At 38.1% G+C, this 23,574-nt stretch overlaps 1 protein-coding gene across 2 annotated transcripts; it reads left to right on the plus strand.

Moving 5' to 3' along the window:
- The first annotated feature begins 3,073 nt into the window (after positions 1-3,073).
- Positions 3,074-23,433, plus strand: AP1AR (adaptor related protein complex 1 associated regulatory protein). 2 transcript variants are annotated; one of them, XM_074867102.1, is made up of 10 exons: positions 3,074-3,356; positions 8,660-8,708; positions 10,337-10,363; positions 11,181-11,206; positions 12,091-12,187; positions 12,964-13,062; positions 16,109-16,170; positions 17,219-17,292; positions 18,236-18,364; positions 21,029-23,433. In XM_074867102.1, exons 1-10 carry the CDS (start codon positions 3,280-3,282, stop codon positions 21,292-21,294), a joined length of 906 nt encoding a protein of 301 aa, XP_074723203.1. In that variant the 5' UTR covers positions 3,074-3,279; the 3' UTR covers positions 21,295-23,433. The 2 variants fall into 2 exon arrangements, with proteins under 2 accessions (XP_074723203.1, XP_074723204.1); XM_074867103.1 differs by lacking the exon at positions 12,964-13,062.
- The last annotated feature ends 141 nt before the right edge of the window (positions 23,434-23,574 follow it).

A 23,574-nucleotide genomic window follows, 5' to 3' on the forward strand; every position in this document is an offset into this window, starting at 1 on the left:
GCAGGGTGCCAAGATAAAAAAACGTTATGAATTCATTTAATGAATATTCCACGCCGGAGCAGCTGTGCGTTGTTGCGAGGCAGCTTATGTTGCTAGGAATGTGGCAACGATAAAGGTGCAATAATTTGCTTTAAAATGGATGTATCAGTGCCCGTGCTATGCATTTTATTCTAAAAACGTGGCCGTTCCTGCACATATTATGTGCAACTTAACACCAGGTATGAAGGTAAGGTGTTTCCTTCAAGCAAAGTTGAAGCATGAGTGTGTGTTTACCGACTGAGACTTAATCCAACATACTCTTCCCATGGCACACCAGTGAAGGAGAGAGCGAGTGATGTAGCAACCCGTGACAGTGAGTCTTTTGCTCACGCTGACTTGTCTTGCTCTGGATAGTGGCGTGGCAGGATGCATGCAGGAGAAAGCAATTTTAGAGTTTTTTGGGGAAAAAAAGAGATGAAAGCAACAGGGGGGTAGGAGAGATCAGCTGTGCCTGTTCGAAGGGTTGCAAAGCTGTGTAACCCCTAACCCGTTGGGTTGCTAGGAAAATGTCACACCCCACAGCCATCATGTAAGGGCTGAGCCCCTTTGCCTTTTATGGTTTTACCAATCAATTCCTAGACATTTCTTTCCTCAGTTTGGCGGCCTATACTGCACAGTCTAGGGTACTGTAGAAGAAAAGGTCTCTGATTGCTCTGAAGAAATTTATGAGCACCTGTCAGTTGCAGTTTGACTACTGCAACATTTCTCTTTGGGAGAGAAGCAGTACATACCTTGCCAAAAAACCAGTTCCCTGAAAACTAGCATCATGAGGCATCACATATTCCAATAATACTTTCTGAAACCTTTATCATATTTCTCTTGAGTCGATGTGTGTCACCTTCTGTAATTAATTTCTGGTTCTTTTTATTTCTCCTTAACCCTCATTCTCACTTCCTATATACAATCACTGTAATGCACCTTTCAAGGCTGACCTCACATTTCCAGGGAAAAAAAATCAGAGCTCAGTTGGCATTAAATTATTATATTCCTCCCACCTTCTACTGTTCACCATTATTGTAGCAAGTGCCGTCCCTGGGTCCTGGCATTTGTTCAGCACGGCTAACAGATAGCTAACTTGGCAACCAATTAACTCTTCCACCACTGAGACACCACTTTTGGCTTCATTAAATGAAAGGCAGAAACCACAACCACGCATGCATAGCAGACTTCGAAAGCTCACTCTGTCAGTGCAGATGGTTCTTCAATTTTATTTTAATCATAGCAAACAATACGGGGAACCAGCCTTTCTCGTTTATGGACAGTGTCCAGTGTCAATGGGCTCTCTGTTAACCAGAGATTCTAGCTGCCTCGCTACCATGTGCATAATCCTGGTTTTTACCATCAGGAACTAATTTAAAGATGACAACGATTTCTTTTGGCTATGGGTTGCTTTGGGTTTGTTTTTTGAGTGACCTTTATTTTTATATATATAATGTCATAAGTTAATAAACTTATGATGATGTCGGTGTGGTGCTATAATTTAAAGCCAGAGAGATTCAAGGTGGTGAAGGACGAGTGAGATATCTTGCTAAGCCATACCCGTGCTCCAGATATGGTTGACAGCCTGGTGGTATCTGAATGGCATTGGCTGACTTCAGTCTTGATAATTTGAGAGAAACCCTTTTTTTTTCTTATAATGCGATGCCAATAGCCAACAAGGGCCTTGTACTGGATTCCTCTCCTCAAAAGTATAATTACTGGTGATGCTTTTTCATATTGGCCTTTGGAACCCTGGAATATTTTTCTCCTTTTAAATGAAGGCTACTGTGAGCTCTTCTGATCTTCCATGACCACAGGAACGGATATCCCCCAGGGTAACGAGAAAGGGGCTGAGGAGTTTTAAAGTCAATAGCTAGAAGATCTTTCTTTTTCTAAGAATTAAAATGGTAGCCTTACAGTGAACACAGTCCTGTATCTAAACCAATGAATAACTGGATAGTTTCATATTCTACATATCTACGGTGTAAGTTAGACATTTTCAGTGTTCTGAGTGCAACTGATATGATTTCTGTCAATGTGAATTCTGGATCCTTTGAATGTGGGGCAACGGCATTTCTTTTATACATTGTTTAGATTTTTATGCCAAATAACATGTGGCTCTGCTGTGTGCCTTCCACATCGTGTTTGTCTTGCTGTAGCTCTCGGAAATGTTCATCTAGAGCATGTCAACACAGTGTCAGTTCCGATTTAGTTTTTCTATTTTGTTTGCCAGAAATTTTCAGACATCGAGGTATCTGCCAGAATGATCCACCGCAGTTCTTGTAGTTAAACCTCAGGAAGACAAATAACGATAGCCCCTGTTGTTTAGATACTGGGTTTTAGATGAATCACACAGTTAGTTACTTACTGTTTTTTATAATGAAGTATCCAATGACTTAGAGAAGTTAGGGATGAAGTAGTCTGGCGCTCTGAATGATCTTTTAGAGCTGATATTACAACGGTGGGTTTTGGTTTTTTTTAGTTAAGGAATTTTTGTTTGCTTACAGTGTACAAGCTGTAGTGAACATATGCCAAGACACAGAATTTCACAATATTCACTATTTCACTTCATTGCACAAAATGGAGGGGAATAAAATAAGTTTTTTTAAAAAAATCACACCTGTGGCATGCAGTAGTGATGATAGTTGATCATGAGATGTTACTGCCTCCTTTCCAAGGCAGTTTTGTGGTAAACTGCCTTATTTTTTTTACCCATCCTGTTTTCCCAGATGATAGATCCTCAGTAACCGCTTTGGTTTCACACAGCACCTTCCTACCCCCATCACCACCGCAGAAGACCACTCAATCACCTCACCTTCCTGTTAGGTTTCTTGCCTTGAGACGACGCCTGGAAGGGAAATGAATACCTTTGGCGACGGTCCTTAAAGCGAAGAGCCTTCAAAATTTCCAGGTTTAACGGGATACGGTCTTTTTTTTTTTTTAGCAGCTTGAGGCGGTTTCAGGCGGGCCCGGACACCGCCGCCTCCCCCTCAGCGCCCGGGAAGGGGCGGGGCGCTGCCTCCGGGGGCGGGGCCAGCGCTCGGGGCATGCGGCGTCCGCCTCTGCGCAGCGGCCGCGGCCATGAGGCTGTGGGCGCGGAGGTTCCGCCCGGCGTCCGGCCCTTTGTTCCGTAGGGTCAGCGGCTGGCCGTCCTTCTCTCTCCCCCGCCGCCTGTGATGGCAGGGGCGGTTTGAACCCGCCCGAAGGGAGGAGGAGGAAGAAGAGGGAGGAGGAGCCGTGGCCGCCGCTGCCCAGGATGCGATGGGGAACTGCTGGGCGCAGTGGTGCTGCGGGCTCTTCTTCCGGAGGGAAGCCGGCCGGCTCCAGCGAGGCGGAGGGTAAGCAGCACCGCGGCTACCCCTTTCCCCTCCCCGGGGCGGGGAGGTGCTGGGACCGCCCGGCTCCGCCTTTCCCCCACCTTCCTCCTCCTCCTTCTCGGCGGGAGGTGAGAAGTGGCGGCGGGTCCTCGGGCCCGGAGGCGGCTGGTCCTCGGGGCAGCTGGTGCCCGTCCCCCGCCGGAGGGTTCGGCAGCGGGACATGGGTTGTCTTGGGGTGGGAGGGGGGGTGGCAAGGCTGGGGAGCTGTTGCAGTGTCCGGTGTGGGCCCAGCAGAGAGGAGAAGGGAGGGGGGATCAGGAGGAGAGTTGAGAAGGGGGGTCAGAAGGAGAAGTGAGAAGGGAGGGGGTTAGGAGGAGAAGGGGACTGTTAGGAGGAGAAAGAGGGATCAGGAGGAGAAGAGAGGAAGGGGGGGGGTCAGGGAGAGAAGAGAGGAGGAGGAGAGGGGGTCAGGAGAAGGGGACTGTTAGGAGGAGAAAGAGGGATCAGGAGGAGAAGAGAGAAGGGAGCTGTCAGGAGAAGAGAGGAGGGGGGGGGTCAGGGAGAGAAGAGAGGGGGTCAGGAGGAGAAAAGGGGAGAGCAAGGTTAGGAGAACAAGGGAGGAGAAGGGGGGGTCAGGAGGTGAGGCAGACACCTGCCACCTCATGCAGGGTCTGGCTGTGCCCACGCTGCCCCCTTCACCCCTTCCCGCAGTAGCAGTGTGTGTAGATTGAAGAAGGGAGATAGGAAGAAAACTCGTACATACAGTGTCTACCTTGACAGCTTGAGCTGATGAAATGCCGTGGAAAGGTTGCTGGGCTTTGTGCAGTTTGGATGGTTGATGATGGTAAGACGATTCCAGGGATGGCTTAGGTTAACTGGTTGTGGGGTCTTACTCCTTAGCCCTCTTTCAGGGTTGTTTTTCCAGAAGAAGCAGCTTAGAAAGATTTTTCAGGTTAGTTGCCAAAATCTGTGCAGGTTGCTGTGATTGTGCAAAGATGGAAAACCACCATGTTTTCTGGAATATGATTCTCGGTGTTGGGGCCTGAGATTCTGTTGGGATAAAGGGTGACTACTACAGAGGATCAAAAGCAGAATGATCTGAATAAACTTTCGTATATATTGTAAATGTGTAATCCGTGTTTTGTTCTGCAACAATGAGTTCATGGAAAAGCAGTATACAAATGGGAGGGATACGTTATCTATACAAGAACTTGGTTTTCTTCTATATACTTACCAGTATTTGACACTTACGTGTCACTTATTTTTGTCTGATGTATTAGGATTGAAGTAGTTCTAGACCGATATGCTGAGCATTTTACGTGTTGCAAACTCACGGCATCTGACTTCACATCAGCTCTAGCAGGCAAGACTGATGTTTTGCTTGTCCTGAGGACCTTTAGGAATACTTTTCAGAGAAATGGGTGAAAGATCAGAGTAGCATGTGTGGAGGATACCTGCTTGTGTTCTTAGGATTCTCTAGCAGAGGGTATGAGAACATCTGAAATGCCTGGACAGGACAGTATCTGTTTCTTGTACTATACTCTGAGAAAAACAGGTAATACTTGAAGGGTTCTTGCTTCACATGTGTTTTTTTTTGAGTCTCTGCTCATAGGCTAATACCCCTTTTTTTTTTTTAGGGGTTAGTGACAATAAGTCTCCAGCACGTATACTTACTTACCCTTTAAATTATTGCTTTGGTTGTGGGGTCTCTTTGGTCTTTTATTTTTCCCCACGACTACTTTTAACTAATTTATGAGCACTGGATAGGAGACAGAGTCTAAAAAGGCTCAAGATTGTTTTGGCTGTAACAGCAAGTTCTAGATACATGGTTATCTTTATCTTTCCATCTGGTCTAAATTGACTATTACCTATTTTTGGTGGTGGTGGTTGTTGTTGTTTTTTCCCTTGTATTCTTTTTTTTTCTTGTATGTTTGCAATACTTTTGTTACCTTTTTGTATATTAATTGGTGTTTGCAGTGTCATCTGTTCTAGTACTTGGTTTTGGTGCATGTTTGATTCATGAAGCATCATTTGTTAGTTTCCTGCCACAAGGTCTCATAGTCTCCAATTGGTTTTCAGCAGACGGCTGCTAAAGTTACTGGCTGACTCACAAGACTTCATCGTGTAACTACTGGCTTACTGCTTGCTTGGGTTTTAGAGTGGCAAATATGAATGTTGACGCACAGAATTATGAGAAATGCCATTCTCTTAAATGCAGGGAATTAATGACATTTTTATGAGCATACTCTCAAAGAAGTTTGTTTTTCATGATGGCTTAGATACTCATATGTGCATTCCATTAGTCCAATATCAGATTGTCCTTACCAGAGAAATAAATCTGTCTGCTGTTACAATGTTGAACTGTTACATACATTTTTCAGGTGTTGCATAGCCTGTATTGAAAGTCTTAGAAAAATTAAGTAATAGTACAGAAAGCAGCCTTTTCCAACTGAACTGACTTGTGAAGCCTGAACCTGAAATATCATACATAGGCATCAGTTTATGATAAAACAATCATCAGTGCTGCCTCTTGCAGATAGCTGGCACATGCCTCGGATCATCTTAGTTTTCTGGGTGTGCTGGTACTTTACAGAACAGTATTGGATTGTTGAGCAATTTAGGTATTTTCCTTCCACTGTGTGGTGGGAGGGGCAGGGAATTGTATTAAAATCTGTAAAATGCGTCTTACAAATTTTGTAGGTTTACAACTTGGATTGCTACCAAATTCTGCAGATTTGGCTACTTCTGGAACAGCAGAATGTTGTAATGTAGTTTAAATTAATTGTGATTATTTGAATCACTCAGATTCCCCCCCTGCTGCCCAAACTGGTGCTTCATTATTCTTAGATGCTTCAAGATTTAACTATAAGAAAGAAACTGTGAATTGAATTAATTAATTACACAGTTTTTGACAAGTGTTTCAATATTCTGCAAGATTATAAATTTCCTTTGCTTGGAATTGTGTTTAAAATCTTGGAGATTTATGTATGAATTCCTGCAATGACTTTAGAGTTCATGTTCAGTGTGCGTAGAGAGAAATGCAACACCAAAACCTTCTTTAGTGTAGTATAAGTTTCTGTAAAAATACAAACTTTCAGTTGGTAATTTTTATTTTTTTTTAGGGAGCGTCCTTATGCTTTGACTGAAAGTTCTGCTCAAAGTGCTACAAGCTGCAGCCATAATTAGAAAGTAGGTCATAGCTAATTTGTCACTATATTTGACCATAAGTATTCCTCTTTACTTCTAGAGGAATGTTTTAAAGAAGGGGAGGGGGAAGAGAGAAGAATAAATATAGTCTCTGTGTTATTTGTTTGGATAGTTTAGCAGGGGTTATGTAGCAAAATTGAAACAATCCTTTTTGTCACTAGTGTAGAAAAGGTAATTTTAACTCATGCCCTGGTTTTAATAGATTAAATGCTCATTTTTAGTGACTTTTTTCCACATGTAATATGTATGTCATTTTTTTTTAAATAAAAGATGATAACATGACTTTGCATAAAAGGAGAATAAAGCGCATATATATATGTATGGAGTGCTGAAAAGTTAGTCTCCTTAACAGCTTTAGATCTTTGAAGACTGATCTTACAGTCTCTATAGGTCCTGTGTCCCATTAGCTGAACTGTTTCCTTTAGTACCTGTCAAACCTAAATGTTTCTCAAGTCTGTTTTAGAAAATAATGAAACAGTAGAGCTTAAAGGAGAATAATAAAAGCTGTAAGCATTTTAATAGGTTACTGTTTTATTTCAGTTGAAGTTGTTATGTATGGGGGTGAAGTCGATGAGTCTTCCATCTCTGTCCCTAATGACCTCAATCTTCCCTAGTTGCTCTGGGATTTAAGGACTCAAACTTTGGCACAGAATTAGGTTTTCTGTTATCGAGTCCCTGGTTAGCAGGTAGCAGAAAGTGTAGATCTTCTTTGAAGTGTCATTGCTCTTGAGCTGTTTGTAATCACATTTAGTCAGCTTGCATTGTTTTAGTTTTCTAAAGGTTCAACTGTTCAATTCTTGCCACTAATCTGACTGCAGCTCATGTGTTTGTAAAGTTGAGCACAATTTAGTGCCTAATGCTGTAAACTGGAATTATACTTTTGTTAATGATTTCCTGTAACAGTTTTATTAAATCAGATTCTTAATGGTATTGGCTCCTGCACACCGAAATGTTACACGGAGGGATAGCAGTAAAATTACTTTAAGCGTTCATGCACGTGACCCAATTGTACTTGTGATGTAATGCATGACTTAAAGTGGCCTTTCACGTCTGGTTTTGTAGCAATGCATCAACTGAAAACAGTTGTCTGATGGCAGCTGTGTACTGCAAGGTACCCTGCCGTATCCAAGGAAAGGTTGCGCAACAAGGAAGAAGTGGGTTGCGCAACAAGTTGCCGAGGAGACATACCCTAACCGACTTCCAAAGAAAAATGTGATGGAGATGAAAAACGATATGATTAAAATAATTCAGGCTTTGGCTGGTGTGTTGCTTTTAGCATAGTAGAAGTAGGTGTTGGTTGCAAGTACAGAACAATCTTTTGTACAAGTATAGAAATGCCTGAGGCCCTGGGTTGTTTAGTCCTGATATCACTCAGCACTTGGAACTGGAAACTCTGGTCTTTAAAGTAGTTTGATGAAATGGATGTTGTACTGAAGCACCAGTATCCATCTGAATGTTCTTTTGGATGAGAGCCAAACCTCTTTCACTTGGTAAAAATGTATTTCGGTAACTTAATACTGTATTTTTTTTTATAGAGGACAGTGTTAGAATAAAGAATCAAGGAGGATACTGAGTCCCTGTGTAAAACTACAGACTGTGAATAATTTTTTGAGGTTGAAGAGTATTATCTTGACCTCTTAATAGACATTTTTCTGAGATTCAACCTTGTAGTTGAGCCAAGCTGTCAAAAGAAAATCTATTGTTTAACATTGATGTTGTACAAGATGCTATGCTAGTAAAGAGTTAAGTGCCATGATGAACAAGTGTTTTCAGAAAGTGCCTGGAACAATGCTTTTCAGGAAAAATGTATTAAATGTATTGCATAACACTTTAAATGTGTAAATGTGAAGTCCAGCATCCTGATTTTTTTCTTACTTGAGGGTGTTGGTCTTTTCTCCAGATCTGTAGAAGATGTTTACATGCTTTTGCCTCTCTCTGCTCTGGTAGCAATGCAGGGCACAGGTTTACAAGTAAATGTGTTTAATAGATGAATATTTTATGTTTATTTTACACTTACTTAGCATATTTCAAAAGCTATTTAAAATTATCAGGCTCGTTTTCCTAGTGCTGTGAGTTGAAGACTATTCTGTAGTGTAACTCTAGACTTATTTTTCCAGATCAAAGTATTTTAGAACATGTTCAACAGGAGAACACTTCACTATAGAGGTGAGTGCTTATATTTCTAGTGATCTTAAAAAAAAAATGTGGAAAAAGCTGAATTCTAGCGATGCCTTTAACACTTCTTGCAGTTTATATACACTGAAATAGTCTGGGTCATTCCAGATTAAATTGATGCTGCACTGGGTGGCAAGATGGTCGTTCTTACAGCACCTCAGAAAACTAATACATCGTCTCGCTTTAATCCATCATTTGGAAGGAAGAGAAGTATCTGTTGTGATATGATACTCAGCACCAGAGTATTCTAAGGTCTGCCTATCGCATCTTTCATCACTTCTGTGTTGGGAGTGATTTTTCTTTTCCACTTATATAAGCACAAGATGTTTAGTTCTTGATTGCAGGATCATCAATATGATTCTACAAAAAGCTAGAATCTGATGAGGTTACTTTCTAGTTAGTTGCATTTGTAGTCCACTTTGTTTGCTACAGAGGTCCTTTCTCAGCCACTGAATATCACCCCTTTTTGCTAAGGGTAGTGTAAGGTTAATTTGTATAAATTGAGATTCTCAGAATAACCTGGCTTACTTTCTCTGAGTGTTCCTTATGGTCTAAAAGTCCTGGACCTTTCAGATTACCTCCATTACTGAGAAGAACATTAATAACTGTAATCACTGCCTTGGCTTTCAAGAAAGGAGGCAGACGTATATGGTGGGGGAAATCTGTTGTAGCGCACAACTTCCAGTTGTGAGAGAGTGTTTCTGCAGCAGAAATATGGTAGGGAAAAGGAGGTTTTGTCCTCCTCCCAAATTATTCATATTCTGCTTACAGCAATTAGTCAGTATCCAGGTCAATAAGGAGTCTTGATGTCGGTACTGACCTCCATGTTTGATGTATTGACTACATGTAAGATTAGTATACTGAAAATAGTATGGAGAATTTCCATTTGTTTTGTTTACATGTGCTAGTTGAACTTTTGCTGGATGAGTTTGTGCAGCTTGGAATGCTTTGTGTGTTCTTGCCTGGTTTGGGCTTTTTTTGGCTTCCTATCATTAAGCACTACATTATTGACCTTTAGTTTCTTATGTGCAAAGCTGGGAGGGGGGGTGGTTGGTGCTAGTTTGTTTTTAGAATTCTGGATAGAAAGTAACTCTGTTGTCTGTAAATTTAAAATAATCTTCAAATACTTTTTGATAAGCATCACAGTTGCCATGTGAGGTAGAGGTTACATACGCTATACTCCTTAAATCTTCCACATGTTTAAATTGAGTGGGTGCTCTGGTGTATGTCAGAGCCATACCATTCCTTCCACTGCTTGTATTAGAATTCTTCAGAGACACAGAATTATTAGCAATCTTATAAGCTAATGAGGTTTCATTTTTATCTGGGCCCTGACATAAGTTGTAGTGAAATACATGAATGCTTTCTAATTTTGATTCTTTTCCTTTTAGGAGAATGTAACGTTTAAAAAAAGAAACATTGGTAGGAAGATGGGTCCTACTCTAAAAGTAGTATTCTCTCTGAAAGTAGGGGCTTTCATAAATGGTATTACAGTCCCACTGTTATCACTGGAGTAGTGTTTTTACAAAACAGATTAAATATGTAATCATATTTGCTGTATGTGTTTAGTGACTTGTTATATTGAATTGTAAAGAATGTTTACTTCTTTTTCTCTGCAGTTTGAGAACCTAGTGGAAAGTGATGAGGTAGGTACTTGGACTGTAATGTGAAACTTGTTAGTACAACCCTTAAAAATGGTTCCAAGATCTGTATCTTCCTCACACTTCATGCTATGTTGTAGACTTAAATTGCAAGGGTTTTTTTACTTTGAGTTTTGCTTGCTCTGGGAATGAGTATTTAATGCTTTGGGAGAGACGAAGACCTAAGAGAAGAGAAAACTGGTTGGGGGAATATGGGAGGTAACCCTTTCAGGAAGAGAGCACTATGGACATTAGGAAGGCAACAAGAAAAAAAGGGAGGGTGGAAGACTTGAAGGGGAATTTGCTGCTGGTATAACTCTTGTTTAAGACTCAGAAAATGTTTTCTGAGAACATAAATGGACCTGGGTTGCTTTACTAAGGAAAGTTTTAGGAGTGCTCTGTCTTTACAATTATGGGTAAACTGGCTGAACAATAGTTCAGAAAAATAGAAGTTGGCCCTAAAACGTCACTCTTATAAATTTAATACAGCTTGGTTATGGGTGGGACACACACCGCATTTTCAATACCCTGCCCTGTATTTAAAAACATGAGGACTAATAATTTGGTTCCTGAAATACACCACTGGAATACTTATTTTCAGTTGGAAGTACTTATTTGTTTTATGTAGTCAGCTGTTTCAGTTGATTGCATAATAAGATATTTTTTTCTTAATTCCAAATTAAAACGGGGGATTTTTTCCCCCTAACTGTAAAACAAATATATGGGAGAAACTATGATTTCATATTGGGGTTTTTTTCCATCTTAAAATTGATTGATTGATGGGATTCTCAAAAACTCAGACTTTTTTTTTTTTTTTTAACAGGGGGAAAGCCCAGGAAGCAGTCACAGGTAAGAATTTGAGATTCAGGACATCTCTGTCCCTCTGCTCGCCCACTGTGACTATTAAATTTTTCAAAGCTCCTGTCAAAACGCTTTCTGTCTTTCTAGTCGTCAAATACACAGAAAGAATACATGTCAAACTCTCCTTAATGCTTAACCATGTCAAAACAACTTAGATGATAACTCATCATGCAAAAACTATACAAGACAGTTAAAACAGTATGTTGCAGAGAGAATATTTTTGTTCCCAGGGTCTGCATTGAAAGTTACAGGGCTGTTAGTGCTACAACTCCAGTGAGTTTTTTGTGAGCATGTTAATATTTATGTAAGCAGTAGAGACTTAGAGGTCTGCTCTATAGTACATGTATGAAGAGACTAAAGTGTATGCTTTGGTTGTCTAATTGTAGACAATTTTGTATTATTTAGGTTTGATAGTTCCCAAATGTTGTTCCCTGTCAATGGTCCCAAAAAAGTAATATAGGAAACTTTATAATTATAATAATGCTTTTGTGGTCTTGTCTGTTAGATACATAAAAGTAGGCAGCTGATGAAAGTGAAACAACTTACAATTAGGGGACCAAAGCAAGTAAGAAAAAAAGTGATGTTTACACCGCAATGATACTAACCATTCTATTCCAGTAGTTCTGTTAGGAAATAATGTTTTGAAAATACGCTTTCTATAATGCTTTGTAAGAGTAAGGAGAGGCAGTGTTGTCTTGAGTAAACTGGAACTTTGGCACTCTTGTTTCAGGAGGAGCAGGTGAAAATCACAGCTTAGTTAATTTGCATTAAAGGACCCGTCAGGAAAGACTATGGATATGTTTAAGTGCAACTTGGGGTTGTCATGCATAAATAATAGATGGAGTCTCTTTGTGTTTCTCCCATGCTTTTAGACCTCTGACTGAGGAAGAAATTGCTGACTTGAAAGACAGACATTATGACTCCATTGCTGAAAAGCAGAGAGTTGTTGATATGAAACTTCAGTCAGAGGTAAGCAGTTATGATGACTACTAGTATGGTATGGATAGCTTTTCTTTTAAAGTAGTTAAGATCAACCATGAACACAAGGAGATTCCATTCACATGAACGAAACAATTGGGTTTTGTTCATTGGTTGGTATTTTTTAGTCTATGAGATACACAAAGAGCTTTGCTGCTCAACTAAGTTTGCATCAGAGATAGCTTCTTTTTAATAACCTCTTAGCTGAAAAATCAAATGAATAGGCTGGCTCTCTGAGATCTGTTAAATTTGAACTTTTTTTGTTTTTTTACAAAAGGCAAAATGGGGAGTATATTTGATTCAACTTTTCTTGTGCTCTGTTTTTTCCAGAGCTTTCTTAAGGAAAAAACCCGTAACTTGTTTTGTTTTAGTGTGTTGCAGCAATTAATGGAATATGATGTGGAATACAATGTACAAAATGAGAGTGATTTTTTTTTTTTTTTAATAAAGTATCAATGAAATATGCAACTGAAAAGATTTAAGTCTTTCACTGTGCAGTTCTTAATAAAATGCAGTGTGCATTTACAGCAATTCACTAGTAAATATGTTTATTCAATAGGGTAATGTTTAGTTATCTAAATTTTTTGGGATGTTGTGGGGGGAAGCTGTTAGATTCAGTTAATGAAGAAAAATGTTTTAGCTATAGTCAATTTTATTTTATTTTTATTTTCTAGTAGCTCTTTTGTTTTATTGAACTTATGGGTTTATTCATAGGAAGATAGATAGGTTCTGCTTTTGTTAACCATTACTATTTTGTTCATATACAGTTAGCCTTACAAGAGGAGAAGTTAAGAATAGAAGAGGAGGCTTTATATGCTGCACAACGTGAAGCAGCCAGGGCAGCAAAGCAGAAAAAGCTCTTGGAGGTGAGGGGAAAAAGACCCCAATATATATCAGAGCTTCTGTTCTGTTTCTATGTATGCAGATTTTCCTAATATCCTTTACCTCTCAGGAAACGTAATGAGGAAATTGCTTTGGCTTGTAACTTCCAATAGAGAAAGACATACATGGTTTGAAAATACAGCTGAAAATTATCAGAATTATTTGAAGCAGCTTATGTTGCTGAGTATAGATTTTTGAATCTATAATTAGCTTTACAGACTTCTTGCATTATGTAGAGTTACTGATCTTTAATGTAAACTGATCTGTGATGGTTTTCCAGTAAAAACGCCTGAAATTAAGCACACGTTATGAATCATATAGACTTGTAAAATGTACTTTATATATTTGTGCACTTAACTGTTCCTTATCTCTCTGGTTTGTGTTAATGTGAAGATATGTGTTTCCAAGTCATCTGAATTTACTGTTGACCCTGCTTTGAGCAGGAGACTGGACTACATGACCTCCTGAGGTCCCTTCCAACCTGAGTTGTTCTATCATTTTGTGATTTTTATGTGTAGTAGCCAAAGTCCAGTAATGACTTAACAGTATCCTTTTAATATATCTGTGCCTACTTCCAGATGTCTGGTGTCCATGCTTTTGGAGTTTGGTCAAGCAAAACAAAAGCCACGTTATGTTTTCCTGCTTTTTTGAAAACGGATGCTGTTCTGTATCCCAATAGCATTTATTTCTGATGATTTTCATGTTGCAGTTCAAAGAGTTACATATTATCAGTGCATTTAATATTTTTGCCATCTTAGTAAGCTGTGTCTTCTCACACAAATTTCAGGTTGCCAGAAATGTGTATGTTAAAAAGAACATTTTCACTTTGGTGTTTATCTATAATGTGTATGGCTGCAGCTGTAGCATGTTCAAGGAAACAGTCCACTAGACATGTGATGTGTGTTCAATTAGAAATAAATTTTCAAAAGTTCAGATTCAGACTAGTAGAAAAAGTCTGAAATCTACAATAGGTATAGAGAACTTTAACCCTAGTGTATTGTCTATATTCAAAAGAGAATTAATTGAAAATTGTTATTTCCAGGCTGATAGTGATGACTGAGTTTTCATCTAATATTGGTCTATATAAAGTCATCAAAAGTACATTGTTTTATGGCTTTAAGAGGTTTTTGTAGCAGTTCTGTGCAAGAAACACTATTTTTCTTGTCTTTCAGTATTTTTAACAGGTACCTTCTTTAGTCAGGACCTACGATAAAATGCACTCTAGAGATTTTCAGTTCCTCCTCTCTGTAAAATTAATACCACTTATCTCCTTTACAAATGATCCCCCCCAAACCCCATAAGGATTATAAGGATTTCTAAGGAAGCATTTTTGTATAGACACATCAAGCATTTAACTTTTCTAAATAAACTAGAATCCATTTCTGAATACATAACTCATCTCTTTGCTGTTTGTGGGCAGAAGTCTTCTAAATGAGAAAATAACTTTTTCACTGCAAGTATGGCATCCCTTTAAAACTAATTTGGCTTGCTGATGTTGCCCTACTAAATGTCAGGGTTTGTAACAGTGGAGAATTTTAATGTATGTGTATCCTGGAACTTACAGTGCTAGATATTTGTTTGTGACCTGGCAAATGGGTAGATACTTTAACTTGGCTGTTACGTGGGTGTATGAATCTTAAAAGTGTTGAATATGTCAGTAATTGATTTTTACAGACTTGTTAATTATGTTGGTGCCAAATCCCTGTTTCTTTCTCCCTGCCTACTTAAGTCTTCTCACCTATAACCACCATTTTGTGATAATTCTACTTGTTCTACACTTCCCATTTCCTTACTGGTTTCAGTCTGCTTTTTCTGATACTTATTTAAATACCCGAGATGGAAAGTGTGCCAAGAGATGAAGCCATCATCGTTTTGGGAATGAAAAATGCTAGCTGATCCAATCCAGTTACCTCATAAGATTATTTACCCAGTGAAGAGCAATTTTTAGATTAAGTTAAAGTTGACATTAAAAATTCTGGTTAATTTACCCCTGCTTTTCTTTTGCAGAGACAGATCTATTAAGGCTGAGAATAGATTTTTCAGAAAGTACAGTAGCTAGATTCATCTGCCTTGTCTGCAAAACTAGCTTGTTCATTTTTATCTTAGTCTTTGTCATAATCAGTGAACAATTACTGCTTTGTAACTGATTTACCTTTAATCCATAGCTGATGTGCCCAGTTTTTATGCTTTCATTTCTTCAAGGCAGGGAAAAGAAACTTGAGACAACTTAAAGTTGTTTAAACCCTAAAACTTAAGCAGAACCCTACTGCCGTGACATCTGTTGTTTCTCTTGTAACTACAAAATAAATGCATTGATGGCTTGTGTCTTGTATTTTTCATTCTGGTTTTGCCTAGTGATTAAAAAAATCGAATTAAAGCTTTCTACCTTAAGAGTGTAGAGGCATTAATACTTTTTGCCTCATTTATATTAATAAGAGCAGGAAACAAAGCTCTTACTAGTATAAATGAAGCACTTAGTGCTGATCCACACAACCAGAGGAGATGGCTGTATTGCTTTTAGAGGGATAAGAGGGCCTGAAGGAAATAGTTCTTTTTAAATGGTAGGGTGACTGTTCTTGTGCACAGAGCAAAACAAATCAAATATAACCCAGGTGTTAGTTGTGTGTTGAAAGTACCTGTGGCTTAAGAAGAGAAGATAATAGAGAAGAACAAATGCAATCATGAATGAGGTGGTGTTCACATGTTTCTAGATGAATTGATGGGGGATTTTTTTTGGTGCATGAAATAAGTTTAAAATGTTGAGAGCACTATTTACAAAGCTACTTTTGTTTAAGTCGAGGGATTTATGAGATTAAAAACAATACCACTTGCATGTAACAGTCCCTTCAGTATCACAAAATTTGATGTCTATTTGAATGAAAATCAGTCTTTTCCTGAGTTGTACTTAAACTGCTCCAAGGACTAGGACAATGCTCCTTCTAATGTTGCAGATAAGGGAATGCTTAGTGTATTGAGTATATTACTCTGAGTTATTCCATTCAGCTTTTTAACGATTTACTTCTTCGATAGCAACGTAGACAGCAAAGGATAACACAGAGAGCACGTGCTGTTAATAATGGAGAATATCAGAGGTAAGATAAAAAATTTTGTTAATGATAATCAAGAACCATGACTGTTTTTACTCCTGTTCCTCATCTCCCCCGCACCAAAAAAAAGTCCACGTTTTTCAAACATGACATACATAGCATTTCTAAGTCAGAGTTGTTTTCATTCATTGAAGTTTTCTTCACACCGAATAGTTACTGAATGCAAACTAGCTACCATTAATCTGCAGAATTAGAGGGTAGATTGTATTCATTCTGGTTTTCACTGTAGTTATTAGACCGATGCATACAAAATTGAACCTATTCCCAGCTACTAATATATATTTATATTAAGAAGGTGCTTATGTGTAAAATCTTGGGTAATATAAAAATATTTTTATTATTTGAACTGTGTTTAAAATACCCAATAGAAATACATGTTAATGGAATGGGGAATTGAATGGTGTGTATAGTCTGTTTCTTCACTAATATTATGAATTTAATTCTCTTCACTCCCACCTTCTGTGTTCAGTGTTGGGGGGGAAAAACCCCCACAAAATTCCACACACCTCCCCCCCCCCGAAATTTATAGTGGTATGGTATTTGAGTTTAGAAAAATCTCTGAAATCAAACACATATTTTTGATTAGAGGAGAAGGGGTATAGGAGGGATTAGGGAAGGACAGTTAGAAAAAGTGCTGTGGAAAATGAGGTTTTATGGCTTGAGTACGAACTAGCCAGATCTTAGAAACAAAGGACTGCAGTAGCAGGATTTGAATTAATTAGTTAAAAAGGAATTGAAAATTAAGGAGGCATTATCTAAAGTGACAAAGGATGAGAGAGGAAGAGTGTTTATTGACAGAAGTTAATTCATTTTTAACTCAAAATACTACTAAAAATTGAGCAGAAGCCCAGACTGGGAGAGGATGTGATGAGTAGGAATGGAAAGGCATTTTGCAGTTAATTTTATAAAGATTTTAGTTAAAAGTGTATGTGCTTTGTAGCATAGAACTGGGGGACATGTGGATTAACGTTATGTTTTATGGCATCCTTAGAGGTCTGTAGTGCTAAAACCAATATGTGCATTGTTCTTACAGCTCTGTGTCAGAGGAAGATTTTGATTCTTTCTTAAGAAATACAAAGTTCCAGTATGAAGCTTTTCGAAGTAGTAGTAAGTCTTCCTTTTCTTATGCATGTGTTTAAATGTTAAGTGACTCTGAGGAGCACAGAATGCTGTTTCTTTTTCTAGATAAACTTCATTTATTTATGTTTTGATATGCACACACATACATATATAAAAAATGTGTATACATATATTTGTATAAGAAAATCTGATAGGAACTTGTTACCCTCTCTAATCCCTGATGCTTCAAGTGTTCAAAAACCACAGCACATGCAACTTGTGCTACAGCCATTCCAGTTCTGAAAAGCAAGTTCTATAAGCAAACAAGTCCTGTGCATGGATTTTATTTTACAAAGGCTTTCCGTCCATCTTTGTGGAGGCAACATCAATGCAGTGAACTTTTTCTTGTAAAACCTAACTGTGTATTAAAGGTGCGAATCTGTGTGTATAGCTTTTTTAATAATTTCTTAGCAAAATAATTAGAATCATACTAATGGTTAATTTTTTTCTAACGAAGCGCAAGAGAGGATTTGGCTGCCTATATTTAAAAATTCCGCTAACAATTTCGAGGAAAACAATTTTATAAACTTATATCCATAAGTTTTGATGACAGGATGTGATAGTCACGAAAGAAGTTGGAGGACTGATGGTAATTCTTCTGTGAAGACTTGCAAAGAAACCAAAACCAACCCTTCCGCCCCCTCCCCCTGCCCCTGCCCCCCCAACGCAAACTACAGGCAGTGTTTCCCAAGACCAGTGTATAGCTTACTAAATTCCTCTGTAGTTCTAATTAGACAGTATTGCTAAAATGTCATCTTGTAATATCTTAGTGATGCTATTAAAAAGCTACTGTATGCTCGATGAAGTGCTTTTTCAAATATTCCTGAGGTTTGAAGGACACAAAGCATAAGAAAAACTTTGTTTGAAAGTTCAGTTTTGCATATTGACCTGAAATTCAAGTATGTTTACAAAATAAATTTTTTTTATATAGGACTTTCATCTGATGCTACAGTGCTGACACCCAACACAGAGAGCAGTTGTGACTTAATGACAAAAACAAAATCAACGAGTGGAAATGATGACAGCACTTCATTAGACTTGGAGTGGGAAGATGAAGAAGGTATTTATTCTGCCATTCAGTTTCATTCTGAACTTACAAGTTAAATGCTGACTGTAAAAAAAGTTGATTGTAAATTTGTCGTTTTCAAAAGGGAAGGTGATTTAAAACTTAATTCAGATGGAATATTTTGATAAATGTGGTTATCTGTCTAGTAAATGAATTCATTTCTTTGGATCCTTCAGTAAATGTCTTTTCCTGCATTTTGTGGAACTGACTTGTAAACACACAACAAAACTAATGGTAAAGAAATGCTGCCCTCTTGTGAGCCAGTAGCAGAAGGAACAGCTTGTTCTTTGTTTTAAAATGTGGAAGCTGGTCAGGAGTCTGACTAAAGTATTTCAGGAAGCATTGTTTCTTTAAACCCTAATTTTACTGTCACTTCTTCTGGAAACTTAGGTGTGCATTCCAGGTGAATATCCAACCATCCTAATTGCTCCTGCTGTTTGTTATAGATCTTTTCTGTTCTCTTTAGGAAACCTGCAAAAGCTCTTGTCTTTTTCATAGTTAATCCAAAATTTTGGGACCTTGACTCTTGAAAAACTCACCAAAATAAGCTCGGATTTCTTTTAGCCAACGCATAGCAGGCTTTCTTTGCTTTAATAGACTGATTTTTGCAGGTAGTTAAATGTTTAGCGCTGTCAAGAATACTGAAACATCTAGTTCAGAAACCTGGTTTGAAAGACTTAACTTTCACAGATTTACCCAGAAATATCTTTTTTTAGCTAGCATGTGCAAGAGCTATTAGCATTCTAGAGGAACTGAAGCTAGGGCAGGATCATGTATGTTGAAGCCCACTCTATTTTACGTTTTGAGTAATTAGCACCAGTGCAGAAACAGCGTTCTGGGAACTCTGTATTCTATACCATGTTGAAGAAAGGGGAAAATTGCATTCTTTGCTTTTTTACGGATTGAGTTGTCCTCCCAGTCTTAGGAGTTATCTTAATGTAATGTCTTTCTAAATAACTACTGAAAAACAGATGAGGCATACCTGCATGCAAAATTACCTTGCTCATTTGACTGGTTGAGGGTCTTGTTGCATATGGACTTGTATTATCCTTGTTGTCGGCAAATTTAATTCTGTGTACAGAATTAACTATCTGTGATGTTTGCTATTCATTGTTCTCTTATCACTGTCACGTTGATTTAGCCCTAAGCTTTCATCTGGTTTTGAGGTAACTAAATAGTTAAGTACTGAGGAGTGCCAAAAACTGCCTAAACCCAGAGGAAGAAAAAACTGCTGCATAGTTCCATTTCTGATTCCTGTTAGCCTGTACTCTACAAAGGGGAATAATTTTTAGAGTTGGTCATCGTGATGGAAGTGCATCTCTTCACCCTAGTAACCTCAACTCTTGAGTAGAAGAGATGCTTGAGAACATGACTTGGTTTCATGGCTGCAAAGGAAGGAATGTGGTAATTTGAAAGAAGCACTAGTCAATATTGTAAGGACTTTGAGTAGTTTTTTAGCACATTGTTGGTAGATCTGGACCAACTTAAGTGTATTATATACCATCTCCCTGAAGGGGTTGACTGCTTGCTTGGGATAAGAGGTTTAGTTACTGTGTGTGCTGTCAAAATCTACCGTGGAGAGTGGACAACTCCAGAAAAGTGTGTGTTTGTGTATGGGGATTTAGTGATCTGGGATACTCATTTATGGTCTAGCTACACATTTTTACTATTAGTGGACAAAGTTGTATGGGGGCTGAACACAAAGTAGGGAAGAACTCTACTGTTCTGAAAGTGTAAAACAGCTAAGAATAGTAGCAAAAGATTATATTGCTTGACTGAAAAGGTGTCAGATTAGGAGGTTCTTAGCAGCGAGTGCCTAGATCCTGAACTAGGCTTGATTGTGCACTACTGATGGTAGTGTCTAGTCATGTAATGGTAGTACTGAAATGGGATTGTGGATTCGAACTGTCTGAGCGCAGCAAATGCATAGTTTATGCCCTGTAATGTTGTAGTTTATAAAGAGTATTATACAAAAAGACAAAGGGTGTGAGGAGAAAATTGTAAATCCTCCCCTTTTTCCTTTCCAGTGGGAGGGTTTTGACATGCCATGAGAAAGTCTATAATTACTGACAAAATGAATAGCATCTCCGTCTTTGTGCAGTTTTCTGACCAATGTTTTGCCTTACTTTGTGCGAAATTAAATAACCTTTTCAGACAAACCGAAGACCTTTCCTAGACAAATGCACCCTAGATCTATCTAAACTTTAGCTGCTGTTTAAAATGGTTCACATGATGATGTTTCATCTGTTAGTAAGTTACTGGAGTATTACAGGCTTGCCCAGACATTTAGCTTTTCTGGAAATGGCACAGTACCAAAAGTCTTCTAATATTTACATGCCCATAATGTAGGGCAGCAGGCTGCATATATAGGAGAAATAAATGCTGCTAGTGAGTTGTTTCATTATGTTGTCTGTCTTCCTTACTCTGTAAAACAACATCACTGGCTGTGGTGTTCATTTGGGCCAAAACTGACTGCAAACTATGGATTTAATGTGAAAATCACCACCAGAAAAAATACAGGGATGCCCAGGAGTGAAATTACCAGAGTCTGGGTCTCCTAAAGGATTCTTTTTTTTTTTCTTCTAATATTCTAACACAAATGTAAAGGTACTTCCCTCAAAACGATGTCTCTTTCTTAAAACATGTCTTTAATCATAGGCATGAACAGAATGATTCCAATGAGAGAACGCTCCAGAACAGAAGAAGATATACTCCGGGCAGCACTGAAATTTAATAGCAAGAAGACAGGAAGTAATCCAGCTTCAGCCTCTGACGATTCTAATGGATTGGAGTGGGAGAATGACTTTGTTAGTGCTGAAATGGATGATAATGGCAATTCAGAATATGCCGGATTTGTAAATCCTGTTTTAGATTTGTCTGTATCAGATGTAAGGATATCTGATTCTGATCGTCAAGACAGATAGTGAAACCGTGTGGCCCTTGTTTATGACCAAATTTTGGAAAGTGGAATAGAATGTACAAAACCAATTTGCTCTTTTATAACATGGTTCCCTTTTTTCTTATAGATAGATCAGCAAGGAATGGGAATGACTTGCTATCTGAATTAATTCAGAATTAAGTGCAATTTTATCATCTACCTTCTAAACTTTTATGAAAACTGGGATGATTCTATTGTGTATATTTCTGGATATCTGGATTTAATATAAAATTATCTGCACTAATTTAAGCATCATAGCTTGACATATCTATATTTTAACTAGCCTTTTTTTCTGGATGATGTTTCTACTGATTTTGTTTTTAAAATTCATCATTGGCCTAACATTTATCTCAGAAACAGTCTTATATAATTTATCTAATACTTGAATATAGAAAAATAATTTTAAAATGTTTTTTTTCCAATATGTGGTTTTTGACTTGTTCTTTAGTTGTTTAGAGGGTGTGCTTAGCCAGCTGCAAAACAAATTTCACACATGGTAAATTGCATTTTTTCCTTGTCTAGCTTACAGTCTTCCTAACCTTGCATTGTCCTCTTTCCATTTACTTTATTTTTTTATTACTTTATGCTAAGCACCGTTAACCTCAATAAACATAATATAAATCATCAGGTTAGATAAGATATTGTCATGTATAATATGCCAGACTTAGTAAGTGTTTGCTAGATAGAAAACCAACTATAAAAATTCTTTGTGCGTCAAACTGGAAATTATAACCAGTATCTAGTGGAGAACTGGAAGGACCAAAGTCTTGATTTCCCCGCCCCCCAAACAGACCAACATCTGTTACTACATGGTCCTTAAACTCCTTTAGTGTGGAGAACTTAAAATTCAGCTTGACTGAAACAATTATTGAAAAGCAACATTCTCTGAGCAAACTGGGGAAGGGATGATTGCTCTGCTGCTGGGGTGGGAGGAACAAGAACCTAAAGACTGAATTCCTCTATCTGCTTTTTAAAAAGAAGAAAAAGTTCAAGATACAAAAGATCGTGTTTAAATGCTCTAGCTTTCCTGTGCCTCTAAACTGGATGGTTAATACTGCTGATATGGACTGAAAATCAAGGAGGTGTTCAGTTACTGGTGTAATGTATTGTGTGGTTTCCCCCGGTATTAATGTAAGTTATACTTTTTTTAAAAAGCTCACTGAAGAGAACGTGCAAACCACTTGTAGATCTCAAACTTTTCCCAAAGTTTCAGTAAAGCCATTTTATTCTACGGTTATTTTGTGTAGCTGTCTTGTTTTTCCCTGAAAAAGGGCGTAACTTAACACAATGTGTTGCTTTTACTCCACAATGGTGAAGTAGTAAATCTGCCTCATCAGAAGAACAGAATTTGTCAGTGAAAGTTATGTCACTGTTTTAGATCCACTGAGCCTATATATAATATTAGGGTCACTACAGTGTGGTCCTCTTCATGATAACTTGAACAAAAGTACTGCACACTTGGCTTAAATATGTACAAAAGTCAACACTAATGAATAGATAAATCTTGTTGATAACATTCCATTTCTTAATTTAAATTGTAGCTATGTCATTGAAAATACTTTAATGTAATTATGTTTGCAATGCCTGTAATAAGCTTTAAAAATTTGTACACATCAAATGTATATTTTGGGTTTGGCATAAGCTACTACTGTGTAACTTCTCCTGAACATTTATTTGTATAATGTATTCCTATGGAAATGAAGGCAACTTTTCTCAACATGTAAATAACATGGGTTTTTTACCTGCTGAAACTGTAACTTACCCTGCAATGGTCACTACTTTTCCTGACCAGTGAACAGGAGGTTAACTTGTCCTGACCATTCTTAGAGGAAGTAAACTGGCTGATAGTCCTGCTTGTAGAATGAACAAGCACTCAGGAAAAAGGAAGCTGATGCAGCTGAAGGCTTTTACTGTGATGGGCATGTTGTGTAGCCAGGGTTAACAGCATTCCGCTTTTCAGAGTTCAGTACACCACACTGAGTGACTTAAGAAATTATGGTCAATATTTGTGGAAATTTAAGAAATTGAAAGATTATATAAATAGCTCATGTGAAACAATTCAACAGTACTGTAAAATGTGTATCTGCACAACTTTAAAAGTCATTAAAATTTTCAGTCAGTCTTATGTTTGTCAATGTTTAATCTGCTGCTGGTTTTGTGGCTGCCATGTCATGTACAGTGAAAGCCTGTGTGAAGATGAATTGTTAAAACATTACCCAGAATTTACCTATGCGTCAGCTAACTAAGAAAGGTTTTAATAAATAAT

Source organism: Strix uralensis, chromosome 4 (genome assembly GCF_047716275.1).
Source record: "Strix uralensis isolate ZFMK-TIS-50842 chromosome 4, bStrUra1, whole genome shotgun sequence".
In the NCBI taxonomy this organism is placed as follows: Eukaryota; Metazoa; Chordata; class Aves; order Strigiformes; family Strigidae; genus Strix; species Strix uralensis.